The sequence below is a fragment of the Megascapheus bottae genome, chromosome 2 (genome assembly GCF_031878675.1).
Source record: "Megascapheus bottae isolate mThoBot1 chromosome 2, mThoBot2.hap1, whole genome shotgun sequence".
Taxonomy (NCBI): domain Eukaryota; kingdom Metazoa; phylum Chordata; class Mammalia; order Rodentia; family Geomyidae; genus Megascapheus; species Megascapheus bottae.
Genome location: NC_143510.1, coordinates 47105745 through 47124040, shown reverse-complemented (window position 1 = coordinate 47124040; position 18296 = coordinate 47105745). Strand labels below are relative to the sequence as shown.

General features: G+C 51.4%; 1 protein-coding gene across 1 annotated transcript; it reads left to right on the top strand.

The window, feature by feature from the left end:
* The first annotated feature begins 1536 nt into the window (after positions 1 to 1536).
* On the top strand, positions 1537 to 15111 carry Nckap5l (NCK associated protein 5 like). The gene is made up of 11 exons (XM_090325460.1): positions 1537 to 1676; positions 2681 to 2749; positions 2829 to 2867; positions 3423 to 3545; positions 6871 to 6984; positions 8419 to 11039; positions 12374 to 12536; positions 12657 to 12738; positions 13051 to 13359; positions 13436 to 13578; positions 14204 to 15111. Exons 1-11 carry the CDS (start codon positions 1554 to 1556, stop codon positions 14414 to 14416), a joined length of 3999 nt encoding a protein of 1332 aa, XP_090181586.1. The 5' UTR covers positions 1537 to 1553; the 3' UTR covers positions 14417 to 15111.
* Positions 15112 to 18296: the final 3185 nt, after the last annotated feature.

The following is an 18296-nucleotide window of genomic DNA, read 5'->3' as shown; positions in this document are numbered from 1 at the left end:
GCCTGGTAGAGGAAACCATTACAGAGCTAGAGACTGAAGGCCCAATCAAGCAGAAGTACTATCAAGAGGCCTCTGCAGACAGGCATTGGTATCTCATATCTGTCATCCTAGCTACTCAGAAGGATGAAGTCTAAGGATCATGTTCTGAAGCCAGCGCAGGCAGGAGAGTTTGAAACTCTTATCTGCAATTAACTACCAACTGAAGTTGTGGCTTAAGTGGTAGAACATCAGCCTTAATTGAAAAAGTGAAGGGAGAGTGCCTGTGACCTGAGTTCAATCCCCGGTATCAGCACAAAGGAGGAATAAAGGCTCCAATGGAAAGACCAGCATGCGTAAAAGGAGCTGTTCCACTATTGCCTCCGTGGCAGTGCTCTTCACTCCTTCTAGAGTCTTCTTTCCTATTGTGACCAGGAAGAAGAGCCTGGCCTCAAGGTTACCCAACAAGTGACATGAAGTCCAAGGTTGGGTCTGAAGATACTGCATCCCCGCTGTAGCTATCTTCACAACTACCCAAGTCACATGCACACCCTTGCAGGCTGCTTCTGACTCTCATAGTGACTGCCAGGAAGAATCATTCCCATTTCTCAGAATTAGAAGACAGGATCATTTAGTTTAGCATGTGAGTGAATGAACTAAGCAGCAGGTTTTCACCTGGCTCCTACTAGAAAAGCCAAGTAGAACCTTTGGTTTAAAGAAGAAAAATGGGGAGCCAGGAGTTTGGCCTAGTGGTAGAGTTCTTGTCTAGCATGTATGAAGACCCAGGTACAGAGAAATCGGTACCTGGAAGCCAGAAATGTGCTGTGACTCAAATGGTAGAGCTCTAGCCTTGAGAAAGCTAGCACTCTATCACTTTGAGCCACAGTACCACTTCCAGTTTTTGAATGACTAATTGAATATATGAGCCTCACAGGGACTTTTCTGCCTTGAACCATGATCCTCAGATGCTCAAATCGTCTCCTGAGTAACTATGATTACAGGTATGAGCCACCTGCACCTTGTTTCCCCTATCTTTTCTAAGCCATATTCCTAGCCCTGCTTTTGTTTTTATATTATGCTTTTGAGGTCAACTCTTAAACCTACCCATGCTGGTTTTGAACACCTAATATATCTATCTCCTGAGTAGCTGAGAAGTAGATGTAGGTGCTACCATGCTTAAGTATTAGTTTTGTTTTCTAACTTTTTTAGATCACTTTTATAGATCCAATTTCTGTTTGCCAACTCTGTAAATTAAGTAACATTACTGTTACTTTGTAATTGGTAAATACTGAGGCACAGGAGAATGATTAATTTGCCATTTTGAAGCCAATCCCATTAGCTCCTTGCTCAGTGTCTGTCTGAGCAATGTCTATAAGTACTTGTAAGAGCAGAGTTTTATAGGGCATTTGTCTCTGCTTCAAAATGAGAAGAGTGAGCAGCCTGACCCTGAATTGTTACAAAGTCTGATCTAAACAACAGGACACAGCATAGCTTTGTCTCTATCCTCCTCCCCTTTCTTCTCCTCCTTTTCTCCTCCTCTTGCCCTGGAGTCATCTCTCACTTGTTCACAGGGCGTGATGTCAGAGGCCATGGACCAGCCATCTGGGAGTCCTGGAAACCTGAGGCCAGGGTCCACTGGTGATGACAGCATGGAGTCCAGCACCTGCCAGGAGCTTTTGCACCGACTTCGGGAACTGGAGGTATGTGGCAGGAGGCTGGTGGGATGGCAGTGCTGCCTGGAGCCCAGGGGAGGCAGAGATGCCCTGTGTGAGCAATGAGTGCAAATAGGCCTTCCTCACCCTCCCATGACCGGAGCTATCTGGCCTTACCTCGGAGGGAGCCAAGCATTTCTTTAGCAGAGCTCTCTGAGAAGCCCTTCCTTGCTCTTAGCTATCTATCCCAGGTGCAAGCTCAGAGCCCAGAAGCATGCACAGGAGTTGACCATTAAAGTCTTCAAAAGTGGGCCAGGAGTTTGGCCTAGTAGTACAATGTTTGCCTGGCATGCATGAGGACCCAGGTTCAATTCCTTGGTACCATATAGGCAGAAAAAGCTAGAAATGGTGCCGTGGCTCAAGTGGTAGAACCCTAGCCTTGAGAAAGCCCAAGGACAGTGCTTGGGTCCAGAGTTCAAGCCCCAGGACTGGCAAAAAAGAAAATGAGTCTTCAGTTCTCCCTATCTCCCATTTTCATGTTCCTGCTGGCTTGGAGTGGGAGAGGGGAGATGGTCACAGAGGCCCCAGGAGGAAACATTTGGATGACCCATAGCTCAGAAGTTAAAGGGCTAAGTGCAGGCCAAGCTTCCTGGCCCATTCTGAATACTCTGTCCTCACCGGTGCCTAGCATTGTTGATGTCATGAACATCCTGATAAATAGGGACTCCCATACTATGGATAACTTCATAGTATGGATTCACTCTGCCTCCAAGGTCATCTTCTGTCTCTATAGCTGCCCCTCTCCTTTGTGTTTTGTTTTAATTAAAAACAAGGTAGTTGTACAGTGGAGTTGCCGTTCAACAAAGTCAGTTCCCTTTGCCACCTCCCACTCAAGTTCTCCTGAGCACCATCTCTCCCCAAGCCCTTAGTCTCACTGAAGTTGGGTCTCCTGGTTGATTCCTTGCCTCCCTTCCTCAGAAGGTATTTATCTACAATGGAAGAAAAAGATCCCCAAAGCTTTCCTCTTTCCCTCTTCCTCCTCACTCCTGCAGGCAGAGAACTCAGCACTTGCCCAGGCCAATGAGAACCAGCGGGAGACTTATGAGCGCTGTCTGGATGAGGTTAGTGAGAAATCTGCTGGGGCTGGCCAGTCGGGGGGACCTGGATTGTCAGCTCACTCTCAGGGCTTTCTGTCCCCAGGTTGCAAACCATGTGGTACAGGCACTGCTGAACCAGAAGGTGAGTGGGCACAGGAAACATTCCCACCCTGGGGAAAGCCCTGCACAGAGTTGGGAGCTCCTTCTATGGGATCCCAAAGCCTGCTCCCCTAAGCCTACATTAGGAGCTATGGAAGAGGTGTGGAGAAGATGGCCTACTGGCCCTCTACTGACTCCACTCCTTCTGCCTCAAGGGCATTGTTTTCTACTTGGAGGCCAGGTTAAGACTAGGTAAGATCAGTAGTCTGAACTATGGAAACTTTGATTTGGACTGCAGTCCTTCCCTTACCTTCATCCCAACTTGTTTCTCCAGGTTGTGATAGCTCTCAAAGCAATATTTCTTGTATAAATACCAGTCTTAGGGAAAGTAGTTGACTCCAAAGATGGGAAAGTGACAGAGAATGGACTCCTCTTTTCTGACTGCTAATTTAGCTACCTTCACTAGGGAGATGGCTACGGAAGGGTGTGGTCCAGTGGGCACCCAGGTCCTCTAGTAGGAACTCCGCTGCTGCTGGGGTGAAACTATAGTCATCCTATTCTCCCCTCTCTTTCACCTCCTCCACCCATGGGTGGGCAGGACCTGAGGGAGGAGTGCATCAAGCTGAAGAAGAGAGTGTTTGACCTGGAACGACAGAACCAGATGCTGAGCGCCTTGTTTCAGCAAAAGCTCCAGCTCACGACTGGCTCCCTCCCCCCGCAGGTGAGCACTGGGTTTTTCCTTTCCTCTCAGAACCTGCTTCCAGGATTCCCACTCACACAGAAGCAGGCCCCCAGCATCCTTCCTCCACAGTGGGGGCTGTAGCCATCCAGAGGAAGGCCTGCCCAGCCTTATAGATTAACACCTTAGGAAAGGTAAAAACAGGTATCCCCTGCAAGCTCCCCCCCCCCCCGCAATGCCTTCCAGGTGTTCCCACTAGCTGGGCTGCATTCCTTCTTATTGCCTAAGAAAGTTTTCACTAGCTCTTGCTCTGTTGTGGGGAAATGGGTGGAGACTGCAAATGTTGCTATTTGAAGCTCCCAGGAAACTCTGGCTAGTAACATGGCCTCTTCCAGGCCAGAGTTGGGCTGTGGCCCTCCATAAGGCAGCCCCGAGCTTCTGTCACAGCAAAAGCAGGAGGGCAGATTTCATCACTACTGTGTGCACAGATAGCATTAGTATCTGTACCTATTCACACACACACACACACACACACACACACGTTCACAGACACTGGTTTCTCTTGCCATCCCAGACTCCCTGAACGTCCTAGGAGCAGCAGAATGTATCCTGGGCTCAAGATGTCACAGAAACTGGGATCCTAACTACTCTGGAGGATGAGAGCTGAGGATTGTGGTTTAAAGCGTCAGGGCAGGAAAGTCCATGAGATTCTTATCTCCAGTTAACCCTCAGAAAAAGGAAAGTGGTACTGTGGCTCAATGTGATGAGTGCTAGCCTGAAGCAGAAAAGGCTCGGAGACTGTACCCAGGCCTTGAGTTCAAGCCCCACAATTGGGGTTGGGAGTCGGGGAAGGAGAAGAGGGATATCACAGAAGCTAGATTTGGTGGCTCACACCTGTAATCCTAGCTACTCTGCAGGCTGAGATGTGAGGATTCTGAGGATTTTGCTCTGAACCAGTCAGAGCAGAAAAGTCCATGAGACTCTTACCTTCAGTTAACCACCAAAAAAGCCAGAAGTGAAGCTGTGACTCAAGTGGTAGAGTACTAGCTTTTAGAGAAAAAAAAAAAGTTCAAGGAGAGCACACAGACCCTGAATTCAAGTCCAAGGATTGGATGTATGAGTACACACGCACACACACAAAGATGTCACAGTGGTTACTCTGCTACAAACCCCAAGGATGGAAAGGTATTCTTGGGAAGGAGAATTAGGAGCAGATGTAGGTGGCAGAGGGGAACAGCAGGTTACTTCTGAGGGCATTTACCAGAAGAGAAACACTCTCTGTATATTGAGGTGTCTCTGTCTGAATTTGTATGTCTGAGCAACACAAGCAGCTCTTGACCCTCATCCCTGAACAGAGAACCTTTCCTCTGACTGGGATATCTGGTCCCTGAAGAAGCCTTTCTAGAGATCCAGGCATCCAAGGTGGTACAGAACTGGATCCCAATTAGCACAGAGACTGCAGTTCTCTCTACTCAGTTCTCTCCTTAATTCAGGGTTCACCACAGAATCTCTAAAATTCATCCCCAAAACAACACACCTCTTCAAAATGACTGCTGATAACAGAGCAGCTTTAAGTGAACTCTGGGACTCCTGGGATTCTAGCCAATAGATTTCAACTCCTCAGAGGTGATATGATACAATAGAAAGAGCATGAACCCTGGCCTCAGATAAACTCTTGAATTAACTGCTTTTAACTTAGTATACAAAGTATCTGACCTGAAGAACTACAAGGGTTTTTCTCTTAGAAATGATATGAAAGTACCTATATTGCTTGTTGTTATGAGGATTAAATGAGAAAATATGCTGGTGCTGTGGCTCAGACCAGTAATTCTACTCAGAAAGTTGAGATTTGAGAATTAGGGGTTCTAACCCAACCCTGGGAGACAAATCCAAGAGACTCTTAGCTCCAATTCACCAGCAAAAAGCTGAAAGTGGAGCTGTAGCTTAAGTCATAGGTCTCCAGCCTTAAAAGAAAAAGCTAAGCAAAAGCATAAGGTGCTGAGTTCAAGCCGTGGTACTGGCATAAGAAGAGATGGAGGGGGGAGAGAGAAGTGAGAGAGAAAAAAGAGAATGTGTAGACTTGACACTTCAGAGAAAGTGAATAAATGGCAACCGTTTATATTATTAATATGATTCCCAGGTTGTGCTTTGATGTGCTGAAAGTTGCTTTGTACAGTACTAATTAAGCTCTGCTTGTGGACTAGTGCCTAGCAAGGCCCCGTCTCAGGACTATGGCCTGTGTAGGATAGATAGGATCCCAGAAAGCAGGAACCACTGGGGCCCAGGTTTCCAAGATAGTCTGAAGAGCAAATTACAACAGTCCCATTTGTCTTAGAGCCAAGGAGGGGAGACAGGCCCTCAGAGAAGGTCCCTGCAGGATTAGGTAACACTGGACCTGAACTTGGATGACTGGGAGATTTACAAAAAGTTCAGAAAGGGCTGGGAGTTAGGCCTAGCATGCACAAAGACCTGGGTTCGATTCCTCAGTACCACATACGTTGAAAAAGCTGGAAGTGGTGCTGTGGCTCAAGTGGTAGAGCACTAGCCTTGAGTTCAAGCCCCAGGACTGGCAAAAAAAAAAAATTCAGAGAGACCAAGAAGAGGGATTTCCTTGTAGAATGAACAGCATAATCAAAGATCCAGGGCAAAGAGGCCTTGGGACCAGCACTGATACTTTAGGAAAAGAAAAGACATGCTTTAACTTCTTTGAATGTAGGAAACTGAAAGGCCATTCTCCTGGGTTAAGGAGACAAGTTGGAATGGCACAGGTGGAAGATCTGAGCTAAAGGAGCTGGTTGCACGCAGCCAGATGCAAGGCTCAGTTACTGCAGAATTTGAGCTCTGTAGAAGTGAGGGGAAGGGAAGAGTTAAAGGGGGCTCATCCTCAGTTGAGAGTCCTGGGAGAAAGAATCACATTCTCAAGGACAGGTTGTAAATTTGTTACAGTCTTCTATAGTTGTTTCACATGAGACCAGGTTAAGGGCCCCAAAATGATACCTCCCTTTCCTTAAGGCCATTCTCTACAATCCTCCAATCACAGGTAGCCAGGACAGGAAGGGAGTTTTGTGATAGCCTCCCTTGCAAGAGGTTAGGAAGTCCCCCAGAAAAACAAAGTATGCTGGACTCAAGGTGGATTCTGATTTCTTCCACTGCCCTCTGGATCGGTCTCACCTCCTAACATCTGGGCCTATACTGTTTTCAGATCTATGTGTGCTGTGCTCTCCTGAGGCTGCTCTTAACCCACATAGGGGTGGCAAGATGAGCCATCTCTGGGGTCAGGAGACATCCTAAGAGGGGACTACCTAGATAGGAAAACCCAAGTCTGAGAAGCCAGATGGCTGCCGTGCTAACCCTTCTTTCTCTGCAGATCCCACTCACTCCACTCCAGCCACCCTCAGAGCCACCAGCCTCTCCTTCCCTGAGTGCTGCTGAAGGACCAGCCACCTCATTGCCTCTAGGGCGCTGTGCTGGACAGAGAGAGGTAAGAGATTGGTGGCCTTGCTGGCTAGAGGCTAGTCAGTGCATGTTCCACTGGAGTTTCTAACAAGCCCCAGGGAAAGGGCTGCTTCTCAGGCACAGGCTCTTGTCCAGGCTGGAAGTGTGTAGAGTCCTCAGCTATCAGCTTTATACCGAGAAAAACAGGTCCCACCCCAGCCACTGGCCTGTGAGCAAACACATTAGTAATGTGGTGAGAGTCATAGTTGCCCTTAGGGATTCGTTCTGTGCCAGACACTGTGCAGAGCCCTGTGGGACTCTTTTGTCTTATTTATGGAGTTTAACATAATTACATCTCATTTTTTTTTACAGATGATACCATGAAATTTAGAGGTCATATAACTTGCTGAAGGTCATAGAGCTAAGTGGAACTAGGACTTAATATTGTTGAGTTTACCCCAAAACAGATATAGTTAACCATGGTGTCAGTCTTAAGGTGGAGCTAGAGCCAGACACTTGTGGCTCACCAGTAATCCTAGCTCCTCAGGAAGCTGAGATCCGAAGATTACTGTTCAAAGCCAGTCTGGGCAGAAAAGGCCCCATGACATACTCATATTTCCAATTAACCACTCAAAAACTGACCAGGCCTGGTGGCTCATGCCTGTAATCCTAGTTATTCCGGAGGCTGAGATCTGAGGATAACGGTTCAAAGCCAGCCTGCACAGCTATCAAGCTGACAGACTATTATCTCTAGTTAATCATTAGAAAACAGGAAGTGGGGCTGTGGCTCAAGGGTAGGGTGGTAGCCTTGAGCTGAAGAGCTCAGGGACATCGCCCAGGCCCAGAGGTAGGACTGTAGCCTTGAGCTGAAGAGACAGCACCCAGGCCAAGTTCAAGCCTCCTGACCCACAAAAAAAAAAAAAAAAAAGCTGGAAGTGGAGCTGTGACTCAAATGGTAGAACACTAGCCTGGGGGGAGGGGTAAGGGGACTTAGAGACAGTTACCAGACACATAAATTCAAACTCCAAGACTTGCACCAAATAAAAAAGAGAGTGGTAGGTAACATGAGGGAAGTTTCACATGGAATCATCCCCAGTATTCTGCTAAAGTTCAGGACCAGGCAGACTAGCTATCGCAAAACTTAGAGGTCTTAGCCCTGCCACATAGCCTCCCTTTCAGAAGAAGCATGGAAGTCAGAGGTCAGTATAGCTGGTCAGCCTTGCAGATCCAAACAGCGATGGGGATGGCAGGCTGGGGAGGATGGGTCACTAAGGTGCCAGGTCTAAGAACTAATGTAACCAGGATTCAGCCATCTTTGGAGGAGCCGAGCCATCTTATCTTAAGTACTGTGAGTTACTTTTGAGGACACAGACCAGCCAGGCCAGCCCCGTAACAGATATATTTGGTGAGGCCGAGGGCCTAGGCCTATTGCACTGGAGGAGGATTCCCTCCTCATGCTTTTTCTCCCCGTCTCTCCCAGGTGTGTTGGGAGCAGCAGTTGCGGCCAGGAGGCCCAGGCCCCCCCCCTGCCCCGCCCCCATCACTGGATGCTCTGTCCCCATTCCTTCGGAAGAAAGCCCAGATTCTGGAGGTATTACGAGCCCTGGAAGAGACGGACCCTTTGCTTCTGTGCTCACCTGCGACCCCCTGGCAGCCTCCAGGCCAGGGGCCTGGCTCTCCAGAACCTATCAATGGCGAGTTGTGTGGCCCATCCCAGCCTGAGCCCACACCCTGGACCCCCTATCTGCTCCTGGGCCCCGGCAGCCTGGGAGGTATGCTGCACTGGGAGCGCCTCTTGGGGGCCCCAGGGGAGGAAGAGGGTGCTGGGAAACACTGGGGCTCTGCTAGGGCCCCACCAGCAGCCCAGGGTCTTAGCTCTGGGCCACACTGTGCCCCAGGCAGCAGCTCTTCCTCCTCTTCAGATGAGGCAGGTGACCCCAACGAGGCACCCAGCCCTGACACCCTTCTAGGTGCCTTGGCTCGCAAGCAGTTGAACCTGGGCCAACTCCTTGAGGACACGGAAACTTACCTACAGGCCTTCCTAGCTGGGGCAGCTAGCCCGCTCAACGGGGGACACCCAAGTACTGGGCAGCCAACCTCCCCAGACCAGGGGCCCCTACAGCTGACCAAGCCCAAAGGCCTCCCAAAGTCAGCTTGGGGTGGGACTACCCCAGAGGCCAACAGGCTGGGCTTTGGTGCTACCTCAGAGAGCCAGGGGCCTCTCCCTTTTCTCAGCATGTTTGTGGGTACAGGAGACGCCCCATTGGGCTCGAGATTTGGCCAGCCCCACTCCTCATCTCAGGTGAAAAGCAAGCTCCAAATTGGGCCCCCTTCTCCTGGAGAAGCCCAGGGACCCCTTCTGCCCTCTCCAGCCAGAGGTCTCAAGTTCCTCAAGCTGCCTCCAGCCTCAGAGAAGATCCCAAGCCCAGGAGGCCCCCAACTCAGCCCCCAACTCCCCCGAAATTCCCGAATCCCCTGTCGCAACAGTGGTTCGGATGGCAGCCCTTCGCCACTACTAGCCCGCAGGGGTCTGGGTGGGGGAGAGCTATCCCCAGAGGGGACACAGGGCCTGCCCACCAGCCCTTCAGCCTGTTCCACCGACTCTGCACAACTCAGACCCCCCCAGTCAGCCTTGTCCACCACCCTGTCCCCAGGACCAGTGGTGTCTCCCTGCTATGAGAACATTCTGGACCTTTCTCGGAGCACCTTTAGGGGACCTTCCCCAGAGCCACCTCCATCGCCACTGCAGGTGCCCACCTACCAACAGCTGACTCTGGAGGTGCCACAGGCCCCTGAGGTCCTCAGAAGCCCTGGTGTCTCCAGCCCTTGCCTCCCGGAATCCTGCTCCTATGGGAGCACCCAGGAGAAAAACCCGGACAAGGCAGGCTCAGAGTCTCCCCACCCCAGCCGCAGGACCCCTGGCAGCTCCTCCAAGAAGCTCGGCCAGGGGTCAGGGCGGCGACCCGGGGATCCCAGTTATACACCTCTGCGGGACAGATTGGCAGCCCTTGGGAAACTGAAGACAGGCCCCGAGGGGTCCCTGGGCCCTGAGAAGAATGGGATGCCAGCCAGGCCAGGCACTGAGAAGGCTCGGGGACCAGGGAGGTCAGGGGAGAACACTGGAGACGTGTTACCCCCCACCACCAGACCCCCTGAGCAGCCAGAAGCTAAGGGAGTCCTTCGGGGAACAGTGGCCTTAGGCACAAGCAGCCTGAAGCCACAGGAACCTGGACTTGGGGATCCTGGGGCCCCTCGGGTCTACTCATCCCACTCCATGGGGGCCCGGGTGGACCTGGAGCCTGTCTCACCAAGGAGCTGCCTCACCAAAGTAGAGCTAGCCAAGAGCCGACTGGCAGGGGCCCTGTGCCCTCAGGTGCCCCGCACCCCTGCTAAAGTGCCAACCTCAACCCCCAGTCTTGGCAAGCCCAACAAGAGCCCTCACAGCAGCCCTACAAAGCTACCCTCCAAGTCACCTACCAAGGTGGTACCCCGACTTGGGACCTCCCCAGTCACGAAGGAGCCCCCCAAACCTGACAAGGGGAAGGGCCCACCCTGGGCAGATTGTGGTAGCTCCACGGGACAGCCTACATCCCCAGTACCTGGCCCCACCGACCCAAGCCAGGGCCCCGAGGGGCCAGTCCCACACTCAGCCATCGAGGAGAAGGTGATGAAGGGCATTGAGGAGAACGTGTTGAGGCTCCAGGGCCAGGAACGGGCACCGAGCTCTGAGGCCAAACATCGTAACACCAGCAGCATCGCCAGCTGGTTTGGCCTTAAAAAGAGCAAGCTGCCTGCCCTGAACCGCCGCACAGAGACTGCCAAGAGTAAGGAAGGAGCTAGTGGGGGCTCCCCACTCCGGAAGGAGGTCAAAGTGGAAGCCCGGAAGTTGGAGGCCGAGAGCCTCAACATCTCCAAGCTGATGGCTAAGGCAGAAGACCTGCGCCGGGCCTTGGAGGAGGAGAAGGCCTATCTGAGCAGCCGGGCTCGCCCACGACCTGGGGGCTCAGGCCCAGGACCTAGCCCTGGTCTGGGGCAGATGCAGGGCCAGTTGGCTGGCATGTACCAAGGGGCAGACACCTTCATGCAACAGCTGCTCAACAGGTGAGGGCTGGGATACACCCAACTTTGGATCATTGCTGTCCTCAGGAACTTGGGCTTCCCAGAGATCTGTGGGGGCCGGAGGGCCACCAGAGATGGGGTGGGCATAGGGAGAAGGTGAAGGCCCAGAGGAAAGATCAGTCATCCTTATGGCCAACAAGTTAGCACACTGGCTCTCATTTGAGAAGAGTTCATGGTCCCCATTTTTCTGAATTGTCTTGCATCAGATGAGGTCTAGGACCTTTATATGACAGTCAGATGATCATTACATTCTATCTCTGGGCTGCTGAAAGTCTTTCAGAGAGGAGGGCCCCTTCCCATCTTACCCTTTGGCACCCACTGTAAGGAGAAATGTGATTTACAGAGGGGACCTGCTCACTCATCTTAGGACTGCTGGGTAAAGAGATGGGACCCCAGTTAGGGTTTGAATGGCCAGTGTGCTCTGAAGGGCCAAGGGAACAAGTAGGTGTGTTGTTTGTGTACCAGGCCATAGCCTGGTCTACCAGTATTGCAGTTTCTGGGTAACTTTGGGGGAGGATTTCTACCTTTCTCCCTTACCCTGGCTGTTTCTCTAGGGTTCTCCTGCCCATTACTAGAGTCAAAAACGAGTTGGTGAGAACAACCACCAATGATAGGCCACCTTTTCCTGTGGTGGCTGTGGTATCTTGAGGCCAAGCACCTGGGTGCCAGGCTGTATGCACTTTTCACCACAGTCTGGTAGTTCACACCTATAATCCTAACTAAGGAGGCTGAGATCTGAGGGTCACAGTTTGAAGTCAGCCTGGGTTAGATAAGACTCTTACCTCTAACCAGAAAACGGTTAGTGGCACTGTGGCTCAATGTGGTACAGCACTACCATTGAGCAAAAGAGCTCAGGGTCAATGCCCATGCCCCATAACCAAAAAGAAAGATAATCGAGGGAGGCTACTTTATACAGAAAAGTTCACTTTGGCTCATGGCTGTGATAGTACGAGGTCTAGGACCCACATCTGGTATTAGCCTTCTTGTTGGCAAAGTCCTGCGGTGGTGAAGAATGTCACATGGCGCGTGCACGCACGCGTGTGTGTATGTGTGTGTGTGTGTGTGTGGTTCTGGTTCCCCAAAGCCAACAAGATTCAACCATGAGGGCTCTACCTCGTTGGCTATGTGTGGTCCTGATGGCTCCCCAATGGCCATAGTCAGATTAAGTTTCCACCCTTTCATTTCCTTCCCCACAATTAGGATTAAATTGGAATACCTGCAGACTTGAGGGTTGTGAATTGTCCAAACCGCAGCAACAGCTGGCATCCCTGCCGGGCACCAGCCTTCCTCACCTCCATGTACACTGTTGCCCCTAGGGTGGATGGCAAGGAACTGCCATCTAAGAACTGGCGGGAGCCCAAGCCTGAGTATGGGGACTTCCAGCCAGCGTCCACTGACCCCAAGAGTCCCTGGCCAGCCTGTGGACCCCGGAATGGCCTGGTGGGCCCACTTCAGGGCTGTGGAAAAACACCTGGAAAGGTAAGTTCTTGGGTGGGACTAGATAGAGCATGTGACTGGGTAGAGCTGCAAGCTGCTGGATGAGTCGGTGGGTTCAGGGAGGGGCTAGAGGGGTCATCCAAGTCTCCTGTCCCCACACAGCCCAACAGTGAGCCAGGCAGACGGGAAGAGATGCCCTCAGAGGATAGCCTGGCAGAGCCGGTGCCCACTTCACACTTCACAGGTCAGCAGGGTTGTGGATGGAGGGTGGGAGGCGCCTCGTTACCTCCATTCCACTCCTTGTCACCTCGGCAGGTGCCAAGCCTTTGTTCCATCTTGGTGCCCTAGCACTGAGATAGTGGGGGGGGGCTCTTGAATTATCCAGGGGTGCCAATTCCAAGTCCATGGCCAGTTGGCAGAGCCGGGGAGGGGGGATGGCCTCTCAGAGGAGCCTGTTGGGCCAGGAGGGTTGACTGTGGCGGAACCTGAAGGCAGAGGAAGGAAGCAGAGGGGGAAGCTCTGTCTTACACCACACTGTCCTCCTTCCCACCCCCAGCTTGTGGCTCCTTGACTCGAACTTTGGACAGTGGCATCGGGACCTTCCCACCCCCAGACCATAGCAGTAGTGGGACCCCCAGCAAGAATCTTCCCAAGACCAAGCCAGCACGATTGGATCCCCCACCAGGGGTGCCCCCAGCACGGCCTGCAGCCCTTACCAAAGTCCCTCGCCGTGCCCACACACTGGAGCGGGAGGTGCCAGGCATAGAGGAGCTGCTGGTGAGCGGGCGGCACCCCAGCATGCCAGCCTTCCCCGCACTACTCACTGCTACTCCCAGCCACCGTGGCCATCCAGCCTGCCCAGATGGTGAGTCTCGCAAAGGTGGGTGGGAAGTCCTTAGGGGCTGGACAGCTCCAGCCACCTTCCCTTTGTTCCTGGACAGATCCTTGTGAAGACCCAGGCCCGGCCCCGCCTATCCAGCTGGCTAAGAACTGGACCTTCCCTAACACCAGGGCAGCTGGCAGTTCTGCTGACCCCTTCCTCTGTGCACCCCGACAGCTGGAGGGGCTGCCGAGGGCACCCATGGTGAGACCTGCAGGAAGGGAGGAGCGGGATGATGGGAAATATATACACAGTTTGTGTTCTTCCCGGGCCTGAAATGGGCTGAGACTACCCTTCAGTGTCTGGGCAGCTCAGCTACCTGAGTTAGAGAAAAGTGTTGTGTAGATACACGCGCGTGTGTACGCGCGTGCGTGCACACGCGCGCCCACACACACACACACACACGACCTTGGGACTGTGTATGGTCATAGTGTGTCTAAAAAGCACTCCGCCTTGGTGGGTAGTAATGTCCCCCAGAGCCCATTTCCTCCTACAATCAACCAGGAGGCCAGGTGCTGGTGGCTCAAACCTGTAATTCTAGCTACTAAAGAGGCTGAGATCTGAGAATCACAATTTGAAGCCAGCCCAGGCAGGAAAGTCCAAGAGACTCTTACCTCCAATGCACCCCCCAAAAAAGCTAGAAGTGGAGCTGTGGTTCAAGTGGTAGAGTGCCAGCATTGAACAAAAAAGTTCAGGGACAGTATCTAGGCCCTGAGTTCACACCCCAGGATTTTGTGTGTGTGTACGTGTGCACACGTGCATGTGCGCATACAAAATCGACCTGGAGGTAGAAAGGAAAGAGTGTTCTCAAGTTGTTTATTCTTTCCAGGCTCTGCCTGGGGATCGCAAGCGAAGCCTGGAGCCCAACCGCCCATCCTCTACACCCCAGGGCCCAGCATTTGGGGGCAGTCGCACCCCCAGCACATCGGACATGGGTGAAGAAGGCAGAGTGGCCAGTGGGGGTGCTCCAGGTCTGGAGACCTCAGAGTCTCTCAGTGACTCACTCTATGATTCGCTGTCCTCCTGTGGGAGTCAAGGCTAGGGGCTGTGTCCCCCAAAGCCCTTCTGGAGCTGGGGACTACAGACTGGACCTACATTTCCCCCTCCACACCTTAGAGCCCGTGGAGGCCCCCCTATTAAGGGACCAAGGAGGCAGGTGGATAAGAAGACCGGAGTCCCTGGCATACCCCACCGCTGCTGTGGATGAGATGACAACTCAGCTCAGGGAGAGACCCCATCCTCGGTCCCTTCGATCACCCAGAGTAAAGCTCTTCCTTTAGGGATTAGGGATTCGAGGCCACTATATCCCACCTCCCACTTCAGGCTGAGCCATCTTGAGGTGCTGGGCTTCCTGCCCGCCAGCTGTGCCATCTCTGTCCAACCTGGCTGCTCTCCTGCCCCAAAGCCCCCCCCCCACTACCATGGGGCCATTCTGAAGGCTCTGTGCTGATGGAATTTGGGGTGAGGGGGACAAATTGCCTTCTCTCTCTGCCCTGGTCCTCCCTGCTGTCTGGATGGTGCTGCCCTCCCTCCCCATATCTTGGGGTCTTGTTGATTTGTCTTTTTGTTCTTTTGTTTTTTTGTTGTTGTTCGTTTTTTAAATATTAAAGCGCCTGGCCAAGTCCCCAAACCCCAACCCGCACTGCGGTTAATTTATGTTGTTAAAAACATGGCTGCTCTGCTTCCAGCCTCAGCTTCTGCAGTATCCCTAATAAAACGTGGAGGCTCCTTCTCCCTTCCCTGTCTTGGCTTCTTGGGTGGGTCAGGTTAGGTGGATGAGTGTTGCCGAAGCACCAGGTTGAGGGGTGAGACCCAGCACCCTTATGAGATCATCCTTCAGGGAACTGCTGAAGACACTTTCAGTGGGGAGGGGGGCTGGACTGTGTCTGGGGTTGGGGTTGTTCCCTGGCCTGGGCGGGGAGGGGGGGGAGCATGCACTCAATGCTTATATGAGCCCAGTGATAGCATAGTGTCAAGGCCTCCAGCTCTAGAAGTCAGTTTAGGAAGGGGAGGCCAGAGAAACCCAGGCTTTCAGGAACTGTTTTAGAGTCTCCAGAGACTTCTTGTTGGGCCTGGAACTAGGCAAGACCACCAAGAGCCACCAGCCCTACTCCCTGCCAGCTTGGACAACATGATGTGAGTAAATCAGCCCGCTCTGGCCCACTCACCATAACACTCAGGCCTGAAGGCTGCCTGGACAGCACGCATGCTCAGCACCCCACCACTGCTGATCAACGTGTCTTGCTGTATTAGCACTACAGCCATCTCAGCTGGGGAAAAAGTACCTGGACAGGGAGCATGCTGGGCCTGTTCAAAAGTTAGTGGTACCAAAGGGCACCAGTGGCTCACTCCTGTGATCCTAGATACTTTGGAGGCTGAGATCTGAGGACCTCAGTTTGAAGCCTGCCCAGGCAGGAAAGTCTGTGAGATGTATCTCCAAGTAAGCACCAAAAAAGCCAGAAATGGAGCTATGACTCAAATGGTAGAGCACTAGCTTTGAGAATAAAAACTCGAATAGTGCCCCAGGACTAGAGGAAAGAAAAAAAGACTGTCCAGGCAGAGGAGCCATGGACCCTGCCAGCTAAGTCCTGCCAGCTCTGCCACAGACAGTCTCCAGCCTCCTTCTGCTTTGTGGATTCTTCCTAACAGGACTCACAAACACTAAACAAAGCCAAGTTTTCCCCCACAAGGCTAGTTTACTTCTGAAAGCTGCCTCCCTTCTCCGCACTTCGCTTTTCCTTGTGTGTACAAACTAGGTAGTTAAGCTGAGCCAACTGGTCCTATCAGCTGTTCTTCATACCTGTTCTTCATCTGGCCTCTCCCCTCTTCTTTCCTTAGTTGATGTCATCATTCAGGAAATTATAAGACTCAGAGAAAAAAATTGCAAATAGTTGATTTATTTACAAAGTCAAGATCACAGCAGACACAGTAGTGCATTCCTGTGATCCTAGCTACAGGGCAGGTAAGGATTAGAAGGTAACCCTGGGCATAAATGCCTATTTAAAAAGTGTGAAAGCAGCTGGGAGTTCGGCCTAGTGGTAGAGTGCTTGCCTAGTATGCACAAAGACCCGGGTTTGATTCCTCGGTACCACATATATAGAAAAAAGCCGGAAATGATGCTGTGGCTCAAGTGGTTAGAGCTCTAGCCTTGAGAAAGCCCAAAGACAGTGCTTAGGCCCTGAGTTCAAGGCCCAGGACTGGCAAAAAAATAAATAAAATGAAAAAGTAAAAAGTGTGAAAGCACTGGGGTATAGGTGGCTCATGGCTATAATCCTAGCTACTTAGGAGGCTGAGATCTGAGGATTGCAATTTGAAGTCAGCTCTGGCAGGAAAGTCTGTAAGACTCTTACCTCCAATTACTCACCAGAAAACCAGGAGTGGCTCGAAGTGATGCAGTGCTAGCCTCGAGCGAAAAACCTCAGGGACAGCACTCAGACCACCACCCCCCACATACACACACACACATTGTAAAAGCAAAAGGAAATGCAAGTATGGTTTATGTTGTAGAATGCCTACTTTGCAAAAGTGAGGTGCAAAACTCTGAGTTTAAACCCCATTACTGCCAAAAAGACAAAAAAGGTTCAAGTTTTATTTTGGGGTGGGGCAAGGAGAGTACTGGTACTAAGCATTGAATATAGGGCCTCACACTTACTAAATGAGCACTCTACCACATGATCCACGTCCCCACTTCCTTAGAACCCATTTTATCATCTTATCCTTCTAATTCTTTTTTTTTTCCCACTCCTTGGACTTTCTCAAGGCTAGAGCCAAACTCTTGAGCCACAGCACCACTCCTGGCTTTTTTCTATGTATGTGGTACTGAGGAGTCAAACCTGGGTCTTCGTGTAGGCTGGGCAAGCACTCTACCCCTAGGCCAAACTCCTTATCCTTCTAATTCCTGTTTCCTCTTCCACTGTCCTCTTATTTAATAAGGTTAAGTATAATCTTAGTAACCTGCATCTCTCTACTCTCAATGAACTCAGACAAGTCTACATCTGCTTCCTGACTTCTTTCCCTGCCCCCCACTACTAGGGCTTGAATTGTAATAGGCTTTTTCTGTTCAAAGTTGGTGTTGTACTACTTGAGCCACAACTTTACTTCTGGCTTCTTGCTGGTTAATTGAAAATAAGAGCGTTGAGGATTTGTCTGCACAGGCTAGCTTTGAATTGAAATCTTCAGATCTCAGCCTCTTAAATAGTATCAGAGAAGCATCAGCACCCAGCTCCTCTCCTCTCTTTCTTTCTTTCTCTCTCTTTCTTTCTTTCTTTCCTTCCTTCCTTCCTTCCTTCCTTCCTTCCTTCCTTCCTTCCTTCCTTCCTTCCTTCTTTCTTTGCCAGTCTTCGAGCTTGAACTCAAGGCCAGAGCATTGTCCCTGAGCTTCTTATTCAAGGCTAGCACTCTATCACTTGAGCCACAGGACTACTTCTGGCTTTTTCTGTGTATGTGTGTGGTACTGAGGAATTGAACCCAGAGCTTCATGCATGCTAGGCAAGCACTCTACCACTAAGCTACATTCCCAGCCCTAATTTTCTTATTTCTTGGTCTTTGAAGCCATTTTCTCTGCTTGAATTGATGAATTACCTCACTTTTACAAGCAAACTGTTTGCTTCAGGATGTTTCTCCCATTTCCTTTCCAGGAAGGAGTTTGACTGGAGTCTCTACCTCTTCCAACTATGACTAAAGGGTCTATCCACATTCCTCTCTCTCTCTCTCTCTCTCTCTCTCTCTCTCTCTCTCTCTCCCTCCCTCTCCCTCTTTCCCTCCTTCCCTCCATCCCTCCATCCCTCCCTCTCTCTGCCAGTCCTGGGGCTTGAACTCAGGGCCTGTGCACTGTCCTCAGGCTTGCTCAAGGCTAGAGCTCTACCACTTGAGCCATAGCACCATTTCCAGCTTTTTCTATGTATGTGGTGCCAAGGAATCAA